We start from the raw sequence: 21157 nt of genomic DNA, 5'->3' as shown, positions 1-21157 counted from the left end.
ACAAAAGGGAAATAATACAAAAGTAAGAGGATGAAATCTTACTGGTCAGTAATCCAAGGAGTTCTCTATATGTAGTGAAATTTTCTTTATATTTATCGATGGCAATAGTGAGCTCATCTTTCTTCCTGGACAGCTCGGACATTTTCCGTTGGTTCTCTGAATCTTTAAACAGAAAGAGAGAAAGAGACAGCCTTTTAGTTCAAGTTTAGTCTTATTTACTCAAACGTCAGTTGCACATCACTCTCAAACCCCTAAGCATGTAATAATGTGTGAAATACGAGTCATATCTTTTATTCATGCAGCTTTTTAATAACATACCATTGTAAAAATGGAAGGGGAGCTCAAAGGGATCGAGGGGCGCGGCACCCGTCGACACTTCAGGCGTGAAGAGGAGGATGTAAGCGCTTCCATTCTCACCGGGGCTGTTCTTCATGATAGCCAGCCTCTGCGCACAATAAATTACACAATCATCTGATGTGCGTGTCATATAATAAAAGGTGGATGTGTGTCAAATGGTGACTCACGGTGATGTGGGCCTTTCCATCTACCAAGCTCATTTCCAAACTGTTGCTTTTGCCTTCAAACAGAGGGAGACTTTTGTTGCCGCCTCCACTGATATTCTTTATGGAAACGACCACCTTCCCGTCCACGTCTTCCCCTCCTGGATTCCCAAATGAATCCTGGAATCAGTCAATAAAAATCACTTCAAATGTGTCCGCTCTTTTGCAGTAATACATTAATGTCTTTCCGGGGATATAAACTCACCATTATTCTCAGAGTCATGTTCTCCACCAAGGTTCGGTTGGCAATGTCTTCACTGTAGGAAACAACTGGGGTCAGTGGCTGAGCGTCGGGTCCCAGTTTGACAGGTTGATTGGTCACCACGTTTATAGTAATCTAGGAGACAGGAAACAGTTAGTCAGGATTAAACCTAAAGCCCTGCAACACCTCGAGTAACACTTTCTTGCTGAACAGATATGAGAGACAATCTCCATGTGCCTTGTGCTTTTAAGTCAGTTGTTGTGTGTGTGTGTGTGTGTGGAAGACTGGCTCAAACCAACCTGTTTACTGAACAGGACGTTCATTTTGTCTATTCGTAGAGAAAACTGGATGATGTGCTTTCCAACTTGTGCTGGGATCTCTTTGTCTCTGCAGTGAAGGAAAACAAACACAAGAGTTACACTTCAAGGTATACTGTTGGACAGAGTCAGGCAAGCTGTTCTTCATGCTAAGCTAAGCTAAATGGCTGCTTGCAGTAACTCCGTGCAAATGTGAGAGTGCTATCAATCTTATCATCTAACTCTGTATTCGCTTAAACATCCTGCGACAACTCGGACAAAACAGAAAGGACGTAAAAGCATTTTACCTGAAGTGAAAAAGGTCGTTGTTGTCGTTCTCCATGGGTTTACTACACTTCAGCTCAGTGGCCTGGACGAGAGAAGTAGAAGAACACAACTCCTATGACTCACCAAATAAGATATTAGCTAAAAAAGTAAAGCAAATGTAATATCAGTGGCGGTCCCTACTATTAGTCACACTCACCGTTTGTGGAGGGGGATTTTCTGATGGCACTCCCTTCCACACGAACATGGATGCAGCAGCGGGATTAAAAGTCGTAATCGGGCCTCCTTCATCAGACACCACAGTCACAGAGAAGACTGAACAGACACACAGCTGCTTAGTTTGCTAGGAGACACTAAAGCGCGTACATATAGTGAAACAAGACAGAGATCAAATAAGAAGCAATAGGAGATGCAAACCTGGGAAGACGCCTCCTGCAGGAAACCTGGCTTTGGTGTTATACGCCACCGACAGGCTGGCAGGTTTATTGGGATCAGGGATGACAGTGAGATTCACTGAAGGACCAGGGATGGGTTTCAGGTTGAGGTAACCTTTAAAAACCAGCTGATAGTACCCCCTAGTGGAACAACAGGGGAACAACACTTCCACTAGTAAATGGTGGGACATAATGTCACGTATAAAAGCACTGGAGATGTGGATTTATTATGATGATTAAAGAAAAAGAACGACTCACTTTGGTCCGCTCACACTATTAACAGTGAAAGACGCTTTCCCTTCTGCGTTCACGGGTTGTGAAGTAACAGGCGTCTTCACCTGAAGCAACAACATCGTCTCATTACATTTCTCCACTCATTGAGTACAACTCAGAAGTTCCTGTCCCTTGATCACGTTATGAAAAGGGAGCGGGGGTAAATAGTGTGCGTTTGCTGACCTTCAGTGTCTGTGGCGAAGGCTTCAACTCAACCACGACCCTCTGGTCTGTAGAGGGGTTTCCCCACTCGTCACACAGCTGGACGAGGAACGGTGTGGCGATGCCTTCGTCATTAAACACCCGCAAAGGCTTATAGATACCAAAAAAGAAATAAAGTTAGTTTAGTTTGCTGAATACTGGAAATATATCACAATAAAACAGCATTTTAATCCCCAAGCCTCCCCAGTAAAGATCCTTTCTTACCTGCACTGGCCCACTGACTAGTTTGAGTTGTGCAGGGACTCCAGCGGTCACTTTAACTATGACGGACTCCACAAAGCTCCTGTAGGTGAAGCACAACTCTCTGGGGCCAGGCGTCCCAGACTGGAACTGCACCCCCGTTACCAGAACAGAACCGCTGCTCTCCTGAAGTCAACACACAGAGTGACGGTCAATTCATCAGAATCATCAGTACATTTACAGTCATGGAAGAAGTTTACCGTCACTCTCAACTGATGGCAGTTTACAACAACGCCCTTGCATTGCCTGACAAATAAAGGATGGAAATGTCCTGGCGATAAGTCAAAGATCTTTCAGTTCTTAGCACAACAAAAAACATTCCAATCAATCAATCAGGAATTCTTCTGATGTCGCCCACGCAGAGAAGGAAGTACTTTCTATTTAGAGAGCTTATGCTTTTCAGTGCCATTCAAGCTTTATAACCTTGCTTGCTCATGCATATATCCTCTGCTTGGCATGTATTTTTTAAAGGGTTTGGGGGTTGGAGAGGGAGAGGTGAGCTCCTGGGGGGGAGGAAGAGATATGAAAATACAAAAGAACATTTGGAATACTTTTCATGAGCCATTTAGAAGAAATGTTGATTGTAATTTAAAAAAATAAAATAAAGATGACCTCAAAAGGTTTGGGGGGGGGGGGGGGGGGGGGGGGAGAAAGCTGAGAGAGTGAATTCTAGTCTGAACAATTTCTTTCTCTCTCACAGAAAGTTTGTGCGTCTCTTTTCCCACCTGCCATGTAAAGGTGATAGCCGATTTGTCCAGACCGTCAGCTTCCACAGTCATGTGGTTCTGAGAGGTGGACGTAAGCGCCTTGGTTACATTATCATACTGGTCCAGAAGCTCCAAGCCTGTAAAAAGGAAAAAGATGTTTCTAGTGTGCAACCATATCCTCAGAAATCTGATTTGTGTGTGATCATGTTCACACTCACTGATGTTTCCAGGTAGAATTTCCCGGAGCTTCACTGTGTTTTGGAGTAGAGTTGCCTTCAGCCGTGCTGGTTCATCCGGACGAGGCCTACGAACAAAACAAATATGAAGCTGAAGGCTGGTTCGCTTAGCTTAGCATAAGGATATTTGATATTGCTAGTTTGGCTCCGTCTGAACCACAACATGTTGTTTTTGGACACATTAAAACAAAACAAATATGCGTTACACAGACGAGATTATCCATCTTCTCATACAACTCTTGGCAACAAAGCGAATTTCCCAAAAGAAACACGCTCGCAAACACTGTATCGCAGCTTCGAGTCGGGTACGCGTCTTACTTTATGTTGAAGGAGACTGAAGCACTCTGGTGGTCTTGGTAGGACACCTGGTAGAAGCGCGCTTCCTGCACCTGAGAGGGCACCTGTAGGTCAGGCAGCTTCCCCTCGATCAAATCTTCCAGATTTACATTTCCTGTCCAGTTAACCTTAAACACAGTCAGAGGGAAGAATAACACGACAGCAATAATCTGGGGAGTGTTCAAATACAACGACTGATTCATTGCATCACCACACCTGCATGAAAGGAGAGTACAGTATACAGGAAGACAATTCATTATATATGCCGGACACACCTTGATCCTGGAGGCTATTTCAGCTGTAGGAGGCACCTCTCTACCAGCCTCATCATACAGTTTGTACATCAAGTTCTCCAGCACGCCTCCAGCCGGCCATTCTATCTTGTCGTCGTTCCTCAGCACCAAATTCTCATCTACCTCGCTGAAGAGCTCCATGCGGGAGACTCTTGAGCTGGGCAGCACCTTCAGCTCCCTCACGACCGACGCCATCTTCTTCTGACTCTTGTGGGAAGACAAAGACGGGGATTCACCATCAAAATTCTAAAAATCAGGGTTTTGTTCGACGAAGCACAAAAGCTTTTGGGTTTCTTTTTACTTACAGGCATCTCGAATTGAACGGTGAGTGTTTGTGGTTGTCCCTCGATTATTTTCAGTTCTATGGGCTTTGTCACAAACTGTCCAGCTCCTGTGCTGCAGTCAGTTGCCACCTTTGGACACCCCTGAACCTGAGTCCCAAATACAAGGATGAGGAAAGTCGAACAGCGCAATCTATTTATGTACGTTGCAAGTGTGTTATAGAAACAAGGACAAAGTGTCTTCAGTCAGCAAATCCAACATACCCAGTGGAAAGATGAATTACGGTCCGATTAATCAGAAGGCTGAGTTTTCATACGGACACCTGATGGTTTCCTGGCAACGCACTCTTACCTGGCAGAGGACGATCTGTTTGTTGTGAGCGGTGAGGTTTCCAGCCTCATCGTGAATTTCAATGTTAAACTTGACAGGGTTTCCATTCTGCACTGCGATTGGGTCGTCTTCTGGCGTCACGTGGAGGGAATGTGGATTACCTGAAAAACATGCAGCAGAGAAATTAGTTTTTTCTGTAAGGATGCTTATTTTATTAACACATAGAAAGATAAAGATGCTAAAGATGGTTGGTGGCTTATCTTTAATATTAATATTACGACCAAAAATAAAATAAGTGGCCCGTTTTCTGTAAAACAAATAACTTTTTACTCGATTATAATAATAATAATTCAAAAATAAAGATTGTCCAACCAACAATTAAAAAAACTCAAATATATTAAATTTAAAATGATATAAAAACGAAGGTAAATCCTTACACTTGAGAAGTTTAACATTATTTGTTCCTGAGACCCTCAATTCATTTGATCATTCGAGTAATCGTTTCAGCAAACGACAAATAAAATAAATCAAAGTCACTATTTTATCTAAATGGAAACATAAATGCAGTCTTAAAAGAATAAATAAATAAATGCAGTGTTACCAGGCAGAAGACTGATCTTGATCGTCTCTGTGTGTTTCTTCAGGCCAGGAAGTGTCACTTGCAGGTCATATGTCTGCAAAGTAAAATACAGGATGTGAATAACCAACAGAGGATAAGCAGTCGTCTCTTCTCTTGTGTCACATGTTGTAATCTTGTCTACAGAGCTGTTGTAGTACATTTCTTCCAGTAAGTACTCTGCTTTGTAACATATAAATAATGTAAAACAAAAATAATAGTGGGACATCAATGTATTCAATGTCTATGTAGTGTTAGAAGACCGTGTGCCTGCAGCCAGGCTTGTAACGCATGTTTTGAAAAGATGCGTCATGGACCGTCAAATGCCAGAGATACATGTAAGGAAGACTGCATCAGTGAATTTTGAACCGGTTATATTTTTAAATCTACAAAGAGTGTACATCGTTGGCGAGGAGGTCCTGACTCTACATGTGGCCCAGAAGGGGACTTCTCTCCTGCGACGTAAGTTTGTATGTAATTTACCTGAACTGCGCTAAATCAACCACAGCGTTACCTTTTGCATCAACCTTTCTAATAAATAGGCAAACAAAGGCACATTTTCTAACCTTGGATTGTTGGTAATTCTGGACTTTTCCTCTTGTTTTGACGCTTCTGATCGTGACCGTCGACCCACGGTTGTCCACTGACTCATAACTGAAAGCCAGTCCACTAAATAAGAATAAGAATAAGAATAATAAGAATGTTAATGGGGCCAGAACTCTCACATCTGCTAAATTAAAAACATGATGACATTCATAATAAAACTTAAATATACAAATAACATATAGAAAATCAGTTAAATAAACGTGTTGTTGGATAATAAATACTCATGCAATAAGAAAAGAAGGGTCTTCTCACTAAGCTGTTCACTGAAAACACAAAACATTGGTTTTAAACAACGACAAAATAAAGTGGAGTGACGCACCTGCATTTGAGAACCGGTTTGAGATCAGGAGGAGGCGTCGTTGAGTGGCCATAACCGTCTTTTATCAGCAGTGGAATGTCGAATGGCACTCCCACGCGAAGGCTGGTGCTCACTGTGCCGATAACAAAACTCTCGGCACTGCCCTCTGAGAAGGATAAAAAAACGTGCTTCATCAACGTGCATTCAGAAAGGATAATAAATATTGGCTGAAGTTGTTCCTTACCTTGGATGGTGAACTTGAATTTGTAGCTTGGAAGCTCTCTGCCTCCAAACACGGTAGCGTTACTGTCACTGATCATCGTGTTCAGGAACAGAGAATACTTCCCCAGGCAGGTCAGTTTATCTGCCAAAGGATGACATGTTTGAATTGATACATGAAACTTTCAGCACACACGTAAAAAATCCAGGCATCCAAAAAGCAACTAATAATGCCAAGGTCGACAAATAGAAAATAAAAAACGTACCAGTTCTTTTGAACCAGAAACCATTCTTTGTTAAATGTTTGGCAACACAAGAGATAACCTCTTGATCTCCTTTAGGACCTGCAAATGAAAAGGTAAATATAGTTTACTACAACATTCAGAGGAAACAAACTGTGTGCCAAGAAGCAGCTCAACAAAGAAGAAGGACTCAAACAAAGTAGAGCTGAAAGATCTAGTAGAAAGACAATTAAGAGGCAACAACTTTCTTTAGTCATTTAACAAGCAAAGTTCCAAATGTTCAAATGTGAGGATATTTTTAGGTTGTAGATTGTTGGTCAATACCTCACCTTGAGCTCGTGGGAAAATATAAAAAGGTATTTTTCACTCATTAAATCAAGGGTGGGTAACCGTGTACGGCCCCCGAGACCATTTGATCCGGCCCTCGAGGTAATTCGTAAAACGCAAAAAACTAGACGCCAATATTTTAAATGGCCCACTGACTATTTTTTCTGGCCAAGGTCAGGGTCCTTGAACACAACACGAGCGGAACGTGTCATCACGTGGTCACGTCATGTCAAAAAGCTTCAATTTTAAACGAGACTGTCGTTGACATCAGTGAACGCAGCGTGGCGAGTGTAAAACAGAGAAAGTTGGATGTGGAATGTCGCACTTTCCAGGAGAAATAACCTCGAGCGTCATTACTGCACGAAACATGCCGAACTGCACGAGCTGAAAGGACGAGTACGTTTGGATAAAGTTAACGCTCTTCGGCGGAGTTTGGCCCAACAAGCAGCTCTCTGCAGAGCGTAACATACAAACATGGACAGATAGAGAGGTAGACCACCACACCAAGAACAGACTGTTCCACCACTGCTGTGCACTTATCACTGCCATTTACAATACTCACTTTATTTTCTATCAACCACCTGGTACTTATTTTATTGTTTATTCTATTTAATTATTGTGTACTGCTTTTTTACTTCATATGTTCTTTTGCTGTGACAAGATACATTTCCCCGTTGTGGAACTAATAAAGGATTTCTGATAAGACAGAAAGATACATGGATAAAAAAGTTGCTTTTTTGCATTTAGCATGAAAGAAAAGTGAAATGAATTTCCCGAGGTTATGAGTTCAATAATTAGTACAGCCCTCGAAAAAAAACAAAATGGCCCTTGATAGGAAAAAGGTTCCCCACCCCTGCATTAAATGATTAATCAAGAATATAAAATACATATATTTATTGTTAGTATATGTTGCAGCAGCTCTGTAACAAAGCAAGTCTGTGAAAATGGAACAAAGGTGAACAGGTAAATATGTTGCACATTTAAATACGTATGAAAGTTATGAAAGTTATGAAATCAATCTACGTCATGGATTTGCATGAACGCCTTCCAATGGTAGTATATGATGAATTTACCTTTTTCTCAGCTAATAAGTTGGCATACTGTATTACGGATTTTAAGTTTTATCTCTAAACATCAAACCATCAGATTTCACTTTTCAGAGGTTTAGAGGAGAGCCTTTCTTTTTTCTTACCATGCTGGATGATTTTGAGCTCAACGATCAGTTTATTCCCTGCCCCCTGGCCCACTGCTGGCATCTTGGATATGCACTCTTTCTTCTTGTTGAGAATTTCGACTTTGATTGGCCCTAACATGATGCGGCAGTGGAAACACAACATTAGTGGTCCATGAAAACAATTATACTCCTCAACAGCGATACATGAACCGGTGCGGTGGGCAAACATGGTAGCAGTTTACCTAACGGAGTCCCAGCTGGACGAACAGCATTGTGTGGCCAGGGGTTACCCTCTGGCCAGTTCACTTGCAGAATATCCGGAAGCCTAGCACAAACAAATCCAATTTACACCGAGCTGATAATACAACTAGTCGGGACAAGGAGATAAGATTGGAGGGGAATAAAACATAGTAACAGAAATAACTTCCAATTGATAAACACATTCATTACTTCTCAATCACATCTAAAACAATGGGATTCTGGAGAGGATTGCACTGTGCAAAGGGTGGATGTGGCGTTCTAGCTTTGCATTGCAAACCAGATCAGACGCTGGCAGTATGAGGGCATTTTCCCCTCATAGTAACGGCTTACTCACCTTTCTGCGTCATTGTCGATGTATTTCTTGATGGCTTCACAAGTGGCGGTCTTGTCAATCTTTGAAATGGGTATGGTCCTGATCTTGTCGTGAAATGCTTTGGGTTCCTAGGGAACAGATTTGTCTGTCAATATCAGTCTCAATACAAGTGAACAAAACAAATCCTGACGTGAGGAGATTCTTTCCACTCCTAGCTACCTCGGCCTTGTTTAAGTTTGTGGAGTGAGCGGTTTCTTGATGACTGATGCAAGATTTCTATGCAATAAATCTTTTACGCTTTTTCCCCCCCAGCTTTTCCTTTATTGAATAGCAAGAAGAGACAGAAAGGATTGACAAACATGATTTCCTTCTTACCAGAGCCATTTCAACCTGTCCCTCTTCGGCAAAGATGTTTCCGTCATGTTTTCCATACAGCAAAAAACGAATCACTCTACCGTACAGAATGGGCTGCGTTTTGTGAGACTTGACCTGTAAGAAAAGGTGTGTGGGCATTAATACAGAATAATCACAAAATACTCAGAAAAAAACAAAACAAACAGATGCTTACAAGTTGGCCTTCTTTGTATATTTTCCCATCCCATTCGATAGAGGTGAACGTCGTCCAGGGATACTGCATTTTCTTGGGCACATCGGTTCGTGTTATGATCTCCTTATAGTTGAGGAACTGCACTTGCTTGTCCCACTTCTCGTGACAGTTTTTTAGCCACTGCGTAAACTCCTTCTGCATGTTACCCCTTTGTTTCTGTGGACATGGAAATATAGCAGTTCAACACTTGGTGGTTCTTAATTAAAAACAAATGGACTAAAGCTGTATTCAAATGAGGATTTTCATACCACTTGCTTATTAAATCTCTATGGCTAACTTGTCACCAAAAGATTGCCTAATTACCAGCCTCAACGGTGACGTAGGGTGTCGTTTTCAACATCTGGGAGGGGTTTTAGCTTGCTAGGTTCAATAGCAGGAAGGGTAGCCTCGGTTTCTCTTAAATGTTGGCAATGTTGTGTATGGGGAGGCTGATGAGAGCTGTGAGACTCAACCATACTGTCTGTGTATGTTCTCTCAACTTGTTTACGCACCTTGTTTGGGGAAGGAGGTAGCAGCAGACTCTTTGGCTGATCTTTTCTCCTCGTTACACTCTTGCTCACTAGGTGAATATGGCATGCAAAGAACATCACTGATAGGCTTACTCATGGACTCTATAGTGCAGTGGTTCCCAAACTTTCCGTGGCCAAGGCACACCAAAGACCAAGCCAACATCTCAAGGCACACCCGTGTTCATACCCGTGCAAAATACCCTCTCTAACACATAGTATCACTACTACTTCCCTGCGCCGTTGCACGGACCTCATCCAGCCCAAGCAGCATGTGGGGAAGCAATTTGTTCTATTAAATAAAATAAAAAGTGAAGTTCTATTTGACCACCTGTCCATTAACAACACGTGTGAAGAAAGTGTCCTTGTGCTTCAGTTTCATCTCCAGTTCCATGAAGGTGAGCTTGTTAGTGCTGACTGGGAATTTGTCGTCGGTGAAAAGCACCCCTGAAATCCGATTGTAACACTCTGCAAGCTCCTTTGCTCCTTTACTCGGAGCACACCAGTCAAACCTGTTGACAAATGGACGGAAAGAATGTAAGCAGACAAACATACTGAGCTTAATAATTTAACTTGTTTTCATTGTTGTCATTAGCCTAGCTTAGCATAAAGACCGAAAAGCAGGGGGGAAACAGTTTACTCTGCTCTGTCCAAGGTTTTAACTAACACTAGATCAAGACAGTCTATAGCTATGCTAGCAGCTACTAATGTCAGCATGCTAACAAGCTCATGTGGGAGAAAATCCATGAAGCCAGATATCCTCAGAATCCTTCACTATAACAACACTGCGTATTGCTTTCAAAAAGTTCAACATAAACAGAGTTTAGTGAAGAATCAACACAGTGCAGCAAACACGAGTCGGTCCGTGGAAGGACTGACTTTACAAAGCTCAAACTTCTTCCTTTATACATTTTCTTTATCTTTTTGTTACGCCTTCTTTGTGTGGGAGAGTCTCAGACCCTCCTGTCGACCATGACTTTTTCTTTTATCCTTAACCACTAGACACCATTAGTTATTTCACCCTTCAAAAGCACCCTATCTTTCCCAACCATCAACCTGAAAGCTGATGCAATCCACACTTGCTTCCCACATTTTGCTGACCTTTATAAATAAATATGTGTTTCCCTATCGTCCTGATAACAGATGCGACCCACACTACTTTTCACATTCTGCTGACATTTGATCTATACTTGCTTAACTAAAGGCCCTGTCAAACATATCCGTATGACAGAAACGTATGCTGGCTAGCATACAAAATATCGGCAATACGTTGATATAAATTAAGGGTAAATTGTGATCGTTTGAAGGACGCAGACGATACGTCGAACACGCCAGACACACGGCCCTGTCACACAGCTCCGTACGGCAGAAACATGCCGGCGTATATGAAAATTAGCTCAACATTTGTCAGAGTCCAAATACGTCCAACCTTTCCACAGCGGTGTTGTAGCTGACGTATACATAACAAATTATTATACGCATGTCAAACATTGATAGCGTATCACTTACTTATTTAAAGCGTATCAGAGCGTCTGGCCAACGGAGCTGGAAAAGTGCCATCTGGTTCACGTCATGCAGATGCTGGAGAACGGCTAAAATGCTGAACGCTAGCTGTACTGTAGAAACGCGTTTAATAAGTTACTCCGTCGTCAGGTTTGAGTTTAAGGCCTCCATTGCACAAGACGGTGGCGCAGTGGAAGGGGCCATTCGGTATCATCCCTTCCATGTGGTAGGAATAGGTTATCCACTCGTTATCAATAAATTGGCTGTAGGGTTCACTGTCAGCCGACGTAGCCGATATCTAACGTAGGTATTTACGTACTATATTTACGTAGGTAAGTATTCACGTATGTCTAACGTAACGTCTACATATCTTATGAAGCACACGTCGGGTACGTCCGGTCATTTTGAACATGCTCAAAACATCAGCGTTCAACAACGCACCCCAGCGTAACACAGTGAGCTCTTAACGAATACTACTTATACCTTACCTTATATCAACGTACACCAGCGTATTGCTGATATTTTGTATACGCCATTTTTTGTATAAGTTATGCATTCGTTGGATATTCGTCTGATACATTTTGTATAAGTAAGTGATGCGCTATCAATAGGTTAGAAGTGCGTATCTGTATACGTTCACTTTTCCGATCCGATGAAAAGTTGGACGTATTTGGACTCTGACAAATTTTCGTATGCGCCAGCATACGTTTCTGCCATACGGAGATGTGTGACAGGGCCTTTAGTGGTGTATCTAATGTTATTCTTTTAGCTGGGAACATTTACTTTGCATGATCTTAAAGGGAGACCAGGCCTGTGCTTCATGTTCCAGTCGTGGTCCATTTGTGGTTTTAAACAGAGTTGCGTGCTGTAACTCCTCCTTGGCCCAGCCAGTGACTTCCCAGAGTCTCCGCCAGTTGTTCCACTGCGAGGATCATTTCCCCCTGCCTCTATTCTTTGTGCTAAGCTAAGCAAAGCAATTGCTGGATCAGGCATTATATTTAGCGTACATACATGTGAGTGTTTTCAATAAGCTGATTTCACAAAATGTTCCAATCTTCTAACGCTTACATAACGGGAAGCTAAAATCAACTATGAAAAAAACACTTACTCAGACACTGTGGTGTACGGTATGAGCCGTCCATTCCAGAAGCAGTCAAATATTGGCCTGTTCCCTCTTGCCTGATGCAGGACTCGAGACTCATTATCATCATCGTCCTCATCAACGGCTGGGAAACAAAGGACCCAAATTAAAAATCCACAATTTTAATCTGAAGCTGTCATTGGTCAAAAAGTATATTCAATATTTTAGAGTTTGAATACCGTGCACAACATCGGGGTCTTCGGGATAAGTCTCCTTGTCATAGAGGAAGGGATGATACCGAATGGCCCCTTCCACTGCGCCACCGTCTTGTGCAATGGAGGCCTTAAACTCAAACGTGTCGACAGCAGAATTTATGTACAGAGTCTGCATGTCGGTTTCAACTTCTCGAAGATTCACGTAACGGGGACATCTGGGAGGCTTCTCGGCCAGATTGATCTGTTCAAAAAGGAGTCATATGATAATATTAGCCGGGATAGTGATAGAGATAATAGAAGTCACTCGTTAGAACCTTAGAAGACAAGCAGCCTCACCAGGATTTCAATTTCAGGGGGATCCGAGATCGTAGAGCTGCTACTCATGTCCTTTCCATTGACTCCATGTATGTAATAGTGATATATGTGACTGAAACATGGACAAAACTATTTTTTTAAATATGAAAAAGGAATCAAAGCAACTTGGGAGCTGGTAAGACTTAGTGAGTACATATCTGATGGTGTGGATGAACGAACTTACGTAAGCCGTCTGGTCAACACATTGAAATCTTCTTTGATGAAAGCGATATGCTTAGGAAAGATTCCCGTAATAACCACGGCCGTGAAGCTTTCCTTGCCCGATTCCTCTTCGATAAGGCGGTGGAGGAAGCGCTCATCGTTTTTTTTCACATGTGAATAATCACAGGGCTGCAGGAGGAGGATGAAACGTCACACACACACACACACACACACACACACACCTTTTTGAATGAAGCGTGATGAACTTGTTTTTGAAATTACAAGCGATTTACTTCATCTGAACAGGAGATTTTTTTTTTTTTTTAATTACCATCCTGTTTTTAATGACCCCGGTGTAAATGTCCTCTTTGTTGTCCGTTTTCCTCTCAAAGTCCTCCTTGGACAGAATCAGCTCATGAACATCTGGGCAGCCCGCTGCTTTACTGATCATCTAATACACAAAAGGAATCCAAATCTAGAGTTAGGTTCTTCAAATACATGCAAGCACACATTCCTGCTAGATTACTTTGTAACTTGAACGCCGTATTAATTTTTTATTTTTTTTATTGTTTATTTAGCAGGAACTAGATAGATAGATAGATACTTTATTAATCCCGAGGGAAATGTAGGCATCCAGTATCTTAAAAGACATGACGTACAACATTACCCATCTGCCGCCACTACAAATGAATCTGAACTATGTACAAAATTAATATAGTACCATCTGTAGGCCATGGGTGGAGGTCACTAGTGATCATTTTCCAGAGTTGTAAAAGATTTATAAACCAAAAAGTACATAACAAATAAGATTTCATGCACTACTTTAGTATTCCTCTTTATGGTAGAGTTTATTAAAACTATTTTCACTGACGACTCACCCTGGTTGAGTCTCCGATGTAGAAAACTGCCTGTTTTCCTCCGACTCCGAAGAAGGATATATCACTGTTGAGACTGCGAGGGACAGGATCAGGCCGGACATACCTCTCTTGATCACTGTCGTGAAGAAAACATAATGTGTAAATCAAATTCTGGCCAGTTTAAACAAGATACAACATTGGAAGCATATCTTGGACGATAAATCTAATCTGAAGTAAAGAAGGTTAAGCACACAAACCTGTCTTTCCTCATAAATTTAGAGAGTCTGTACACTGCCCAGTTTTGGAGCATTTGAGACGTCATCCCGTGCCCGTTATCTAAGACAATCAATGCCGGTTTCCCAAGACTTTCATCAAAAATCTGTAAAAACAAAAATAGAAAACGTAAGTCACTGCACCAGGTATAACTAAACTAAGGCACAGACTGTTTCAATTATCTTTGGACATGATGCACGGTGATTCCAAAATGAGTCACCTTGCGGTAAGAAATGAACTAATGTAGAAGTTAGAGCTTTGTTGTTATTTAATGAAGAGTCAAAAGTGTTTAACGGAATTAAATCAATTTCAGCTGAAAGGACAGATGACCTATACACAAAGTCATTTATACAGTAGAATTGCATGGGCAGGATCAGGTAATACACATTAAGGCACAGAGACATCACACACGTTAATTACAACCGTTAACACACGTCTGCTAAATGCCTGATAATGGTCAAAGTGGCGCCTTAATGTCTGTCAAATCCTAGCAGACAGTGACAGACATGTGTGTGACAACTGTGAGGAAACACAGGGTTAGTGACTGTTAGGCCAAACCACTTTATAGAGATAACATATGAAGGAGACTACATGAGAAATATCCACGACCGTCAATGGTATGTGTCAAATGTTCCAAAGGTGAAGGTGAACTATTTGGTTATAAAATGATATGCAACGGCAGAACCAACCATCCGTATCTCTATCGTCCTCACTCCTGTGTTTTTAGCCGTGGCCGAAAGAGAGTTGTCGATCAGCTCAGCGAGCGCAAATGCTGGAAAGAAAAGTAACAAGTTATGAGTTATGATGTGCAGCTCTCCGTCCATCTCATTTATACTTCTCAGAGAAGTACTTACGCAATGAATTCTGTCCTTCGCTAGCGTAGTACTCATTCATGCCACTCCGGATCAACGTGTCATAATGAGGCAGAAATTTGAAGCGCTCCTCCGTCGCCACCACCAGAGGTTGGTCCTCATGTTGCAACAAGTGGATGGTGCTGTCATCCTGAAGCTCCTCTACAACGAAATAAAAAGAAAGATCTGTCTCGTTTAAACCGATATAAGCACCAACTTCTAACATGAACTGACAGTCGAGATTGTAGATGCGTTTGTCTCAGCAGTTTCCCACCGTAGCAGTCGGGTACATTCCTCTGTGTTATCAGGAGATCTTTTAAGTGTCTCACCACTCTCTTCTGGCGGTAGGATTAAGCTACCGTAAATCAGTGTGAGATATGTTCCCAACCACATGTAGCCAACCACATGTGCTGATAAGCTTTACGACTCTTCCAACCTTCCCCTTTCTTTGTCTTTAAAATGTGTCAACACAGCTACACATGTTGTTTTTTCTGGCCCAGACTGCTTGCACTCTGTATGACGATGTAAAGAGCTCAATTTATTTCCTCAGGTATCTTTATTTCATTATAATAGATTTACTTCTCAGCACCTTTGTTTAGTTTGGATGGGTTGAATTCCATGACAACAATGTGGTGGTGATTATTCCGGTAAGAAATGAAATAATATTGAAGTTGGCTTTGTTGTTATTCAATGAAGAGTCAAAAGTGTTTAACAGAATTAAATCAATTTCAGCTGAAAGGACAGATAACCTGTAGCCACGTGTGCTACAAGTATCTGACCCCAAGTATACAGAAACACAAAATGATGCGTATGACAGCTGTGAGAAAACACAGGATCAGTGACAACTTTATAGAGATAAAATAAAAGAAGACTATATGATCCATTTCCAACAGCATTCGAACATTTAAAACAGACATAATCGCAACAAATGCAGAACATCTTGGGTTACAGGTGATAACATTTACAGTACAAATAATCATAATAATAGAAATATACTAATAACAAGAACTGATTTACTCACCAAAATTGTCAAACTTCAGGACTGTTCTGTCCGTCGTGGCCAACACAAATGTTTCATGTGACTTGATTGCAAATGTCTGCAACAAAATTTCAAAAGTGAGTGTTAATTTTCTTTGTGTCAGTTTTTTTATTAGAGCTAAAACAATCAGTTCACAGTCACTTAATTGACTAGTCAATCAACAGACTATTGGAGTTGCAACTATTTTGATTATTCATCGTTTCAGTTGTCAAGCAAATATGCGAACCATTCTAAGATTCTGGTGAGGATTTGCTGCTTTTTATCATTGTTCATAGAATTTCTTTGGGGTTTGGATTCTTGGTCGCACAAGACATTTGATGACGTCTAAAAAAAAATCCATCCATGCTCAAACCTTCTATGTATCAGGGGTAAATCTTACACTCAGCCATGCTGAGCTATATGATGTTTTTAGTGTGAACAGACCATAGCACATTCTTTGTTACAAACTGACATTGGCTGTCACATGCTGGGGTCCAAGCTAGAATTTATGACCCCCCTTTTCTGTTAATGCAAGACTTCCTAGAGCAGGGGTCTGCAACCCGTGGCTCAGGAGCCACATGCGGCTAATCATAGGGGACCTAAAGTGGGTGAATGCCTTGAACATTTTTTCATCAATAGATTTGATCAGTCAGGCGCCCCTTCCCCGGCTCATTCCCCCGTGCTGCAACCTCCATTGTTCTTATCACCGTTAAACGACCCTGCCATCTCCACCCTTCCCCCTCCCTCAACCCCCCCACTGTCAGCTACTTCACACATCCTCTCTGTCTCCTGTTTCTCTACTCACACACCCCTCCACCCACTACCTGCACTTTATCCCTCACAACCAACCAGGTGAGGAGTGAACTCAAAAGGTGTAAGGCAAGAAAGGCTGCGGGTCCAGATGGCATCAGCTCAAGGCTCCTCAAATCCTGAGCCGACCAACTGTGCGGGATTGTGGAGCTATTATTCAACCTGAGCCTGAAGCAAGGGAGGGTACCACAACTGTGGAAAACATCTTTTGTGGTACCCGTGCCAAAGACCCCCCACCCCAAGGACTTCAACAGCTACAGACCAGTGGCGCTGACATCGCAGCTGATGAAGACCCTGGAGAGGCTGGTCCTTGGCTATCTTCGACCCCTTGTGAGACCATCCATGGACCCACTTCATTTCGCCTACCAACCTGGCATCAGGGTGGATGAAGCTGTCATCTACCTGATGCAGAGATTCCTCTGTCACCTGGAGAAGACTGGGGGCAATGTGAGAATCATGTTCTTTGATTTCTCCAGTGCCTTCAACACCATTCAACCCAGGCTTCTGGGGGACAAGCTGGAATGCTCGGGGGTGGATCACCACCTCACCAGCTGGATCCTGGACTACCTCACCAACCGTCCACAGTACGTGAGGACCCGGGAGTGTCACTCGGACACAATTGTCTGTAGCACAGGGCCCCCCAAGGAACGGTTCTGGCACAGTTTCTCTTCACCCTCTACACTGCAGACTTCACCCACAATACAGCAAAGTGTCACCTGCAGAAGTTCTGACGACTCATTGTCGGCCTCATCTCTGATGGGGATGACAAGGAGTACAGAGATCTGACACAGGACTTTGCCCTCTGGTGCCAGAGGAACCACCTCCTGCTCAACACAGGGAAGACCAGGGAGCTGGTGGTGGACTTCAGGAGGCGCCATCATTCCTCCCAACACCAGAGAACGTCCTGGGTACGGACATTGAGAATGTAAAATCTTACAAGTACCTGGGCGTTCACCTGAACAATAAACTGAACTGGTCAGATAACTCTGCTGCTCTGTTCAAGAAGGGACAGAGCAGGGCAATATCTGCTAAGGAGACTGAGGTATTTTGGAGTGCAAGGGGCACTCCTTAAGACCTTATTTGACTCTGTGGTGGCATCTGCTATTTTTTATGGAGTGGTCTGCTGGGGCAGCAGCATCTCGGCTGCTGACAGGAAGAGACTGAACAAACTGGTTAAGAAGGCAAGCTCTGTCCTGGGGAGCCCGCTGGACACTGTGGAGGTGGTGGGAGACAGGAGAATGACAGCCAAGCTGTCATCTCTATTGGGCAACATGTCCCACCCCCTCCAGGACACTTTGTCCGCACTGTGCAGCTCCTTCAGTGACAGGCTGATTCACCCGCGGTGTCTCACGGAGAGATACCGTAGGTCCTTTCTTCCTGCAGCGGTCAGACTGTACAATCACCACGGCCCCTGGTAGACCACCACACCAACAAAAGTCTATTCCGACAGTGTGTAATTACCAATGCCTTGTGCAATATTCACTTTTTATAACTTTTGCAATTACACTATCATGTGCAATATTCACTCTTACACTTTTTTTCTCTCCAATGACTGTACTTATATTACTTATGTTGCTTTTACTGTATTTTTATTCTATTTGATTGTTACTTGTCACTTTACTCTTCGCTGTAACAACGTAAATTTCCCCGTCGTGGGACAAATAAAGGATTTCTGATTCTGATTAAAAAAATATGGAAATATATAACATTTATTTTAATGTATTTTTTGTTGCACAGTGGGCAATCTTTCAAAGGAAACACCTCTTATCTTAGAGCAGGGGTCGGGAACCTATGGCTCGCGAGCCATATATGGCTCTTTCGATGACGCGATATGGCTCGCAGACAATTTTGAGCTGACATTTTTTAACATGATTAACAAGTAATAAATAATTATATTGTGTCATTTTAAAGTAAAACATTTAGCAGCGGATTTGTTTTTAGTTCTCCCCTCTCCTTTCCTCCGCTCTGTCTCAGACTGCACAGCGCACACACTTACACACGTGTGTGTGTGTGTGTATAGGTGTGTGTGTGTGTGTGTGTATAGGTGTGTGTGTATAGGTGTGTGTGTGTATAGGTGTGTGTGTATAGGTGTGTGTGTATAGGTGTGTGTGTGTATAGGTGTGTGTGTGTATAGGTGTGTGTGTGTATAGGTGTGGGTGTATAGGTGTGGGTGTAGGGGGTGGAGCCCCGCCCGTCGCGAAACCGAGCAGAGGAGAAACTGCGCAAAGCAAGCAGTAGACCGGGGGGGTCAAACTCATTCACAGAGGGCCAACATTAAAAACTGGGACTACGTCGAGGGCCAAACACGGTCCACATTTATTGAACAGGATAAACATAAAGTGCAAAAAGATATGGAACATATTTAAGTCAACTGCAGTCGGATTGCTGAGCAGTTCAGTTTTCATTTCTGAGCTGCAAAGTCGGCAAATGGTCTCAGTTGATCAGCAGAATGCTGTCGGGAACACAGAGGTGGAGATGTTTGTCAGTGTTTGGAAACACGTAGTGACCAAAGTTTCCTTCTGCATCCGAGTCTCCCACAGGCAGCTCGGCATCATACATGTCTGTGATCACACGGCCCTGAAGCTGCAGGTTTAACAGTGAGATGCTTCGTTATGTCGTACAAACAGTCCAGCTCACATCTTCCCAGAGATCTGTGGTGTGTTTCCCTTTGCTTTCATTTCATTTACATATTTAGATACTTCCTCAAATGTATTTCCCCGTGGTTGTGCCATGCATTGATTTAATTACCAAAACCGGCGGGCCAGTTATGACAGACATATGATATTTTCTCGCTGGTCGGATATAATTGCCTTGAGTTTGACACCCGTGCAGTAAACACTGAAACGTGCTCATATATGAGATAAATAACGTAAGCGTTTAGTTTATTTAATAAAAGAGCACCTGTTCAATGAAACACTGATACCTCTATTAGTACTCGGAGACGTGTTATATTAAAAAATGCACACGTAAAGTTGCATTCAAATTTATATGGCTCTCAAGGAAATACATAAAAAAAATATTTGGCTTTTATGGCTCTCCCAGCCAAAAAGGTTCCCGACCCCTGTCTTAGAGTTTGAGGTCATAATGTGACACTAAAATATAAGAATTTGTTTTTACATTTCGTCCACTAAAATATGCATCACATTCTCCTGCGTCTACGTGCGCGCCGCCTTTCCCTGCAGGTGGCTAATGTTGAATTCTTCAACGTATTTTGACTCTCTGGAGTCCTCTGCAAAGGCAAGATTCAGAGAAAAAGTCCAAATTTGCCTTGACCCGTATTATATTATAATTATATTGAGGATTTAGATTCATTACCGTCGATTGAATATCCTGATATTGTGAACTATCTTGTGCTACAAACGTTGTGGGAAACCAACGCACAAATGAAGGCATACAAGAGCTTAGATGCTTATAATTTCTTTGTTTCTGGCTGGGTTGGTAGTCTTCTTACCAAACCACTGAAAGATGACAAGGTGCTCGTCCATGCCCGTGTAAATCACTCTCAAAGATCTCGAGATACACCGCTCAAGCCGTGGTTTGTGAGTGAGAAGAGCGGCGATGTTATCCTCGCTAACGTAAACAGCTTTAGCTTTAGCTTTAGCATGAACTCTTACTAGATATAAAGTGGTCGCCACACACGCACACACACACACACGGGTGACCACTATTATACACTGCGCACAAGGTTGGCATTTTCTTTCAATCTTAGACGTTTAAATACAATGAAAATTACGAAGCGTTGCAGCAACTCACACGTGAACGGCCGCCGTCTTGGTTGTATATACCATCCAACATGGCTGAATTCCGGGTTGGGAAATAAGCGTGACGTCACATGCACATGTGTAATAGCAATTTAAATGTCTACTGTTTTAATTATATATAAGTTTCCTATGTTAAACAAGCCAACTGCCATTTGATGCTAACATAGGAGTGTTGGTTGGATCAAACCAGGGCCAACTGCCATTTCATGTTAATACAAGACAGACTCATCCTGATTAGACTGATTAACTAACAAAAGACAGGACACAGCCAAATCCTGATCAAACTAATTAACTCACTGAGAGAGAATAGTGAGTGTATCACCCAATATTCTGTTTACATAACTATTACCTTACAAGCATCAAAGGGCAGTTTGGCCCGGTCCCCTGTGGTTTTTCATCACCTCGTC

General features: G+C 42.4%; 1 protein-coding gene across 1 annotated transcript in view; it reads right to left on the bottom strand.

Moving 5' to 3' along the window:
• Positions 1–21157, bottom strand: part of smchd1 (structural maintenance of chromosomes flexible hinge domain containing 1) — a 31269-nt gene that overhangs the window by 2980 nt on the left and 7132 nt on the right. Inside the window, exons 2-39 of the mRNA XM_029457616.1 lie at positions 16183–16258; positions 15165–15323; positions 15000–15082; positions 14295–14416; positions 14059–14173; positions 13512–13631; positions 13203–13369; positions 13001–13091; positions 12689–12905; positions 12477–12594; positions 10197–10377; positions 9321–9515; positions 9128–9241; positions 8774–8880; positions 8421–8503; positions 8197–8310; positions 6702–6779; positions 6461–6580; positions 6238–6382; positions 5879–5981; positions 5298–5370; positions 4718–4857; positions 4390–4515; positions 4067–4291; positions 3774–3919; positions 3438–3523; positions 3238–3356; positions 2477–2638; positions 2234–2362; positions 2036–2115; positions 1761–1918; positions 1543–1658; positions 1367–1428; positions 1062–1149; positions 766–897; positions 525–680; positions 319–445; positions 43–162 (exon numbers count right to left, since the gene is read on the bottom strand). Of these exons, the coding sequence (XP_029313476.1) occupies positions 43–162; positions 319–445; positions 525–680; positions 766–897; positions 1062–1149; positions 1367–1428; positions 1543–1658; positions 1761–1918; positions 2036–2115; positions 2234–2362; positions 2477–2638; positions 3238–3356; positions 3438–3523; positions 3774–3919; positions 4067–4291; positions 4390–4515; positions 4718–4857; positions 5298–5370; positions 5879–5981; positions 6238–6382; positions 6461–6580; positions 6702–6779; positions 8197–8310; positions 8421–8503; positions 8774–8880; positions 9128–9241; positions 9321–9515; positions 10197–10377; positions 12477–12594; positions 12689–12905; positions 13001–13091; positions 13203–13369; positions 13512–13631; positions 14059–14173; positions 14295–14416; positions 15000–15082; positions 15165–15323; positions 16183–16258 (4753 nt within the window). The remainder of the gene's footprint in view (positions 1–42; positions 163–318; positions 446–524; positions 681–765; positions 898–1061; positions 1150–1366; positions 1429–1542; positions 1659–1760; positions 1919–2035; positions 2116–2233; positions 2363–2476; positions 2639–3237; positions 3357–3437; positions 3524–3773; positions 3920–4066; positions 4292–4389; positions 4516–4717; positions 4858–5297; positions 5371–5878; positions 5982–6237; positions 6383–6460; positions 6581–6701; positions 6780–8196; positions 8311–8420; positions 8504–8773; positions 8881–9127; positions 9242–9320; positions 9516–10196; positions 10378–12476; positions 12595–12688; positions 12906–13000; positions 13092–13202; positions 13370–13511; positions 13632–14058; positions 14174–14294; positions 14417–14999; positions 15083–15164; positions 15324–16182; positions 16259–21157) is intronic.

The sequence above is a fragment of the Cottoperca gobio genome, chromosome 20, assembly GCF_900634415.1.
Source record: "Cottoperca gobio chromosome 20, fCotGob3.1, whole genome shotgun sequence".
Classification (NCBI taxonomy): domain Eukaryota; kingdom Metazoa; phylum Chordata; class Actinopteri; order Perciformes; family Bovichtidae; genus Cottoperca; species Cottoperca gobio.
The sequence above is the reverse complement of the archived record's forward strand: the minus strand, read 5'-3'. Positions and strand labels throughout refer to the sequence as shown.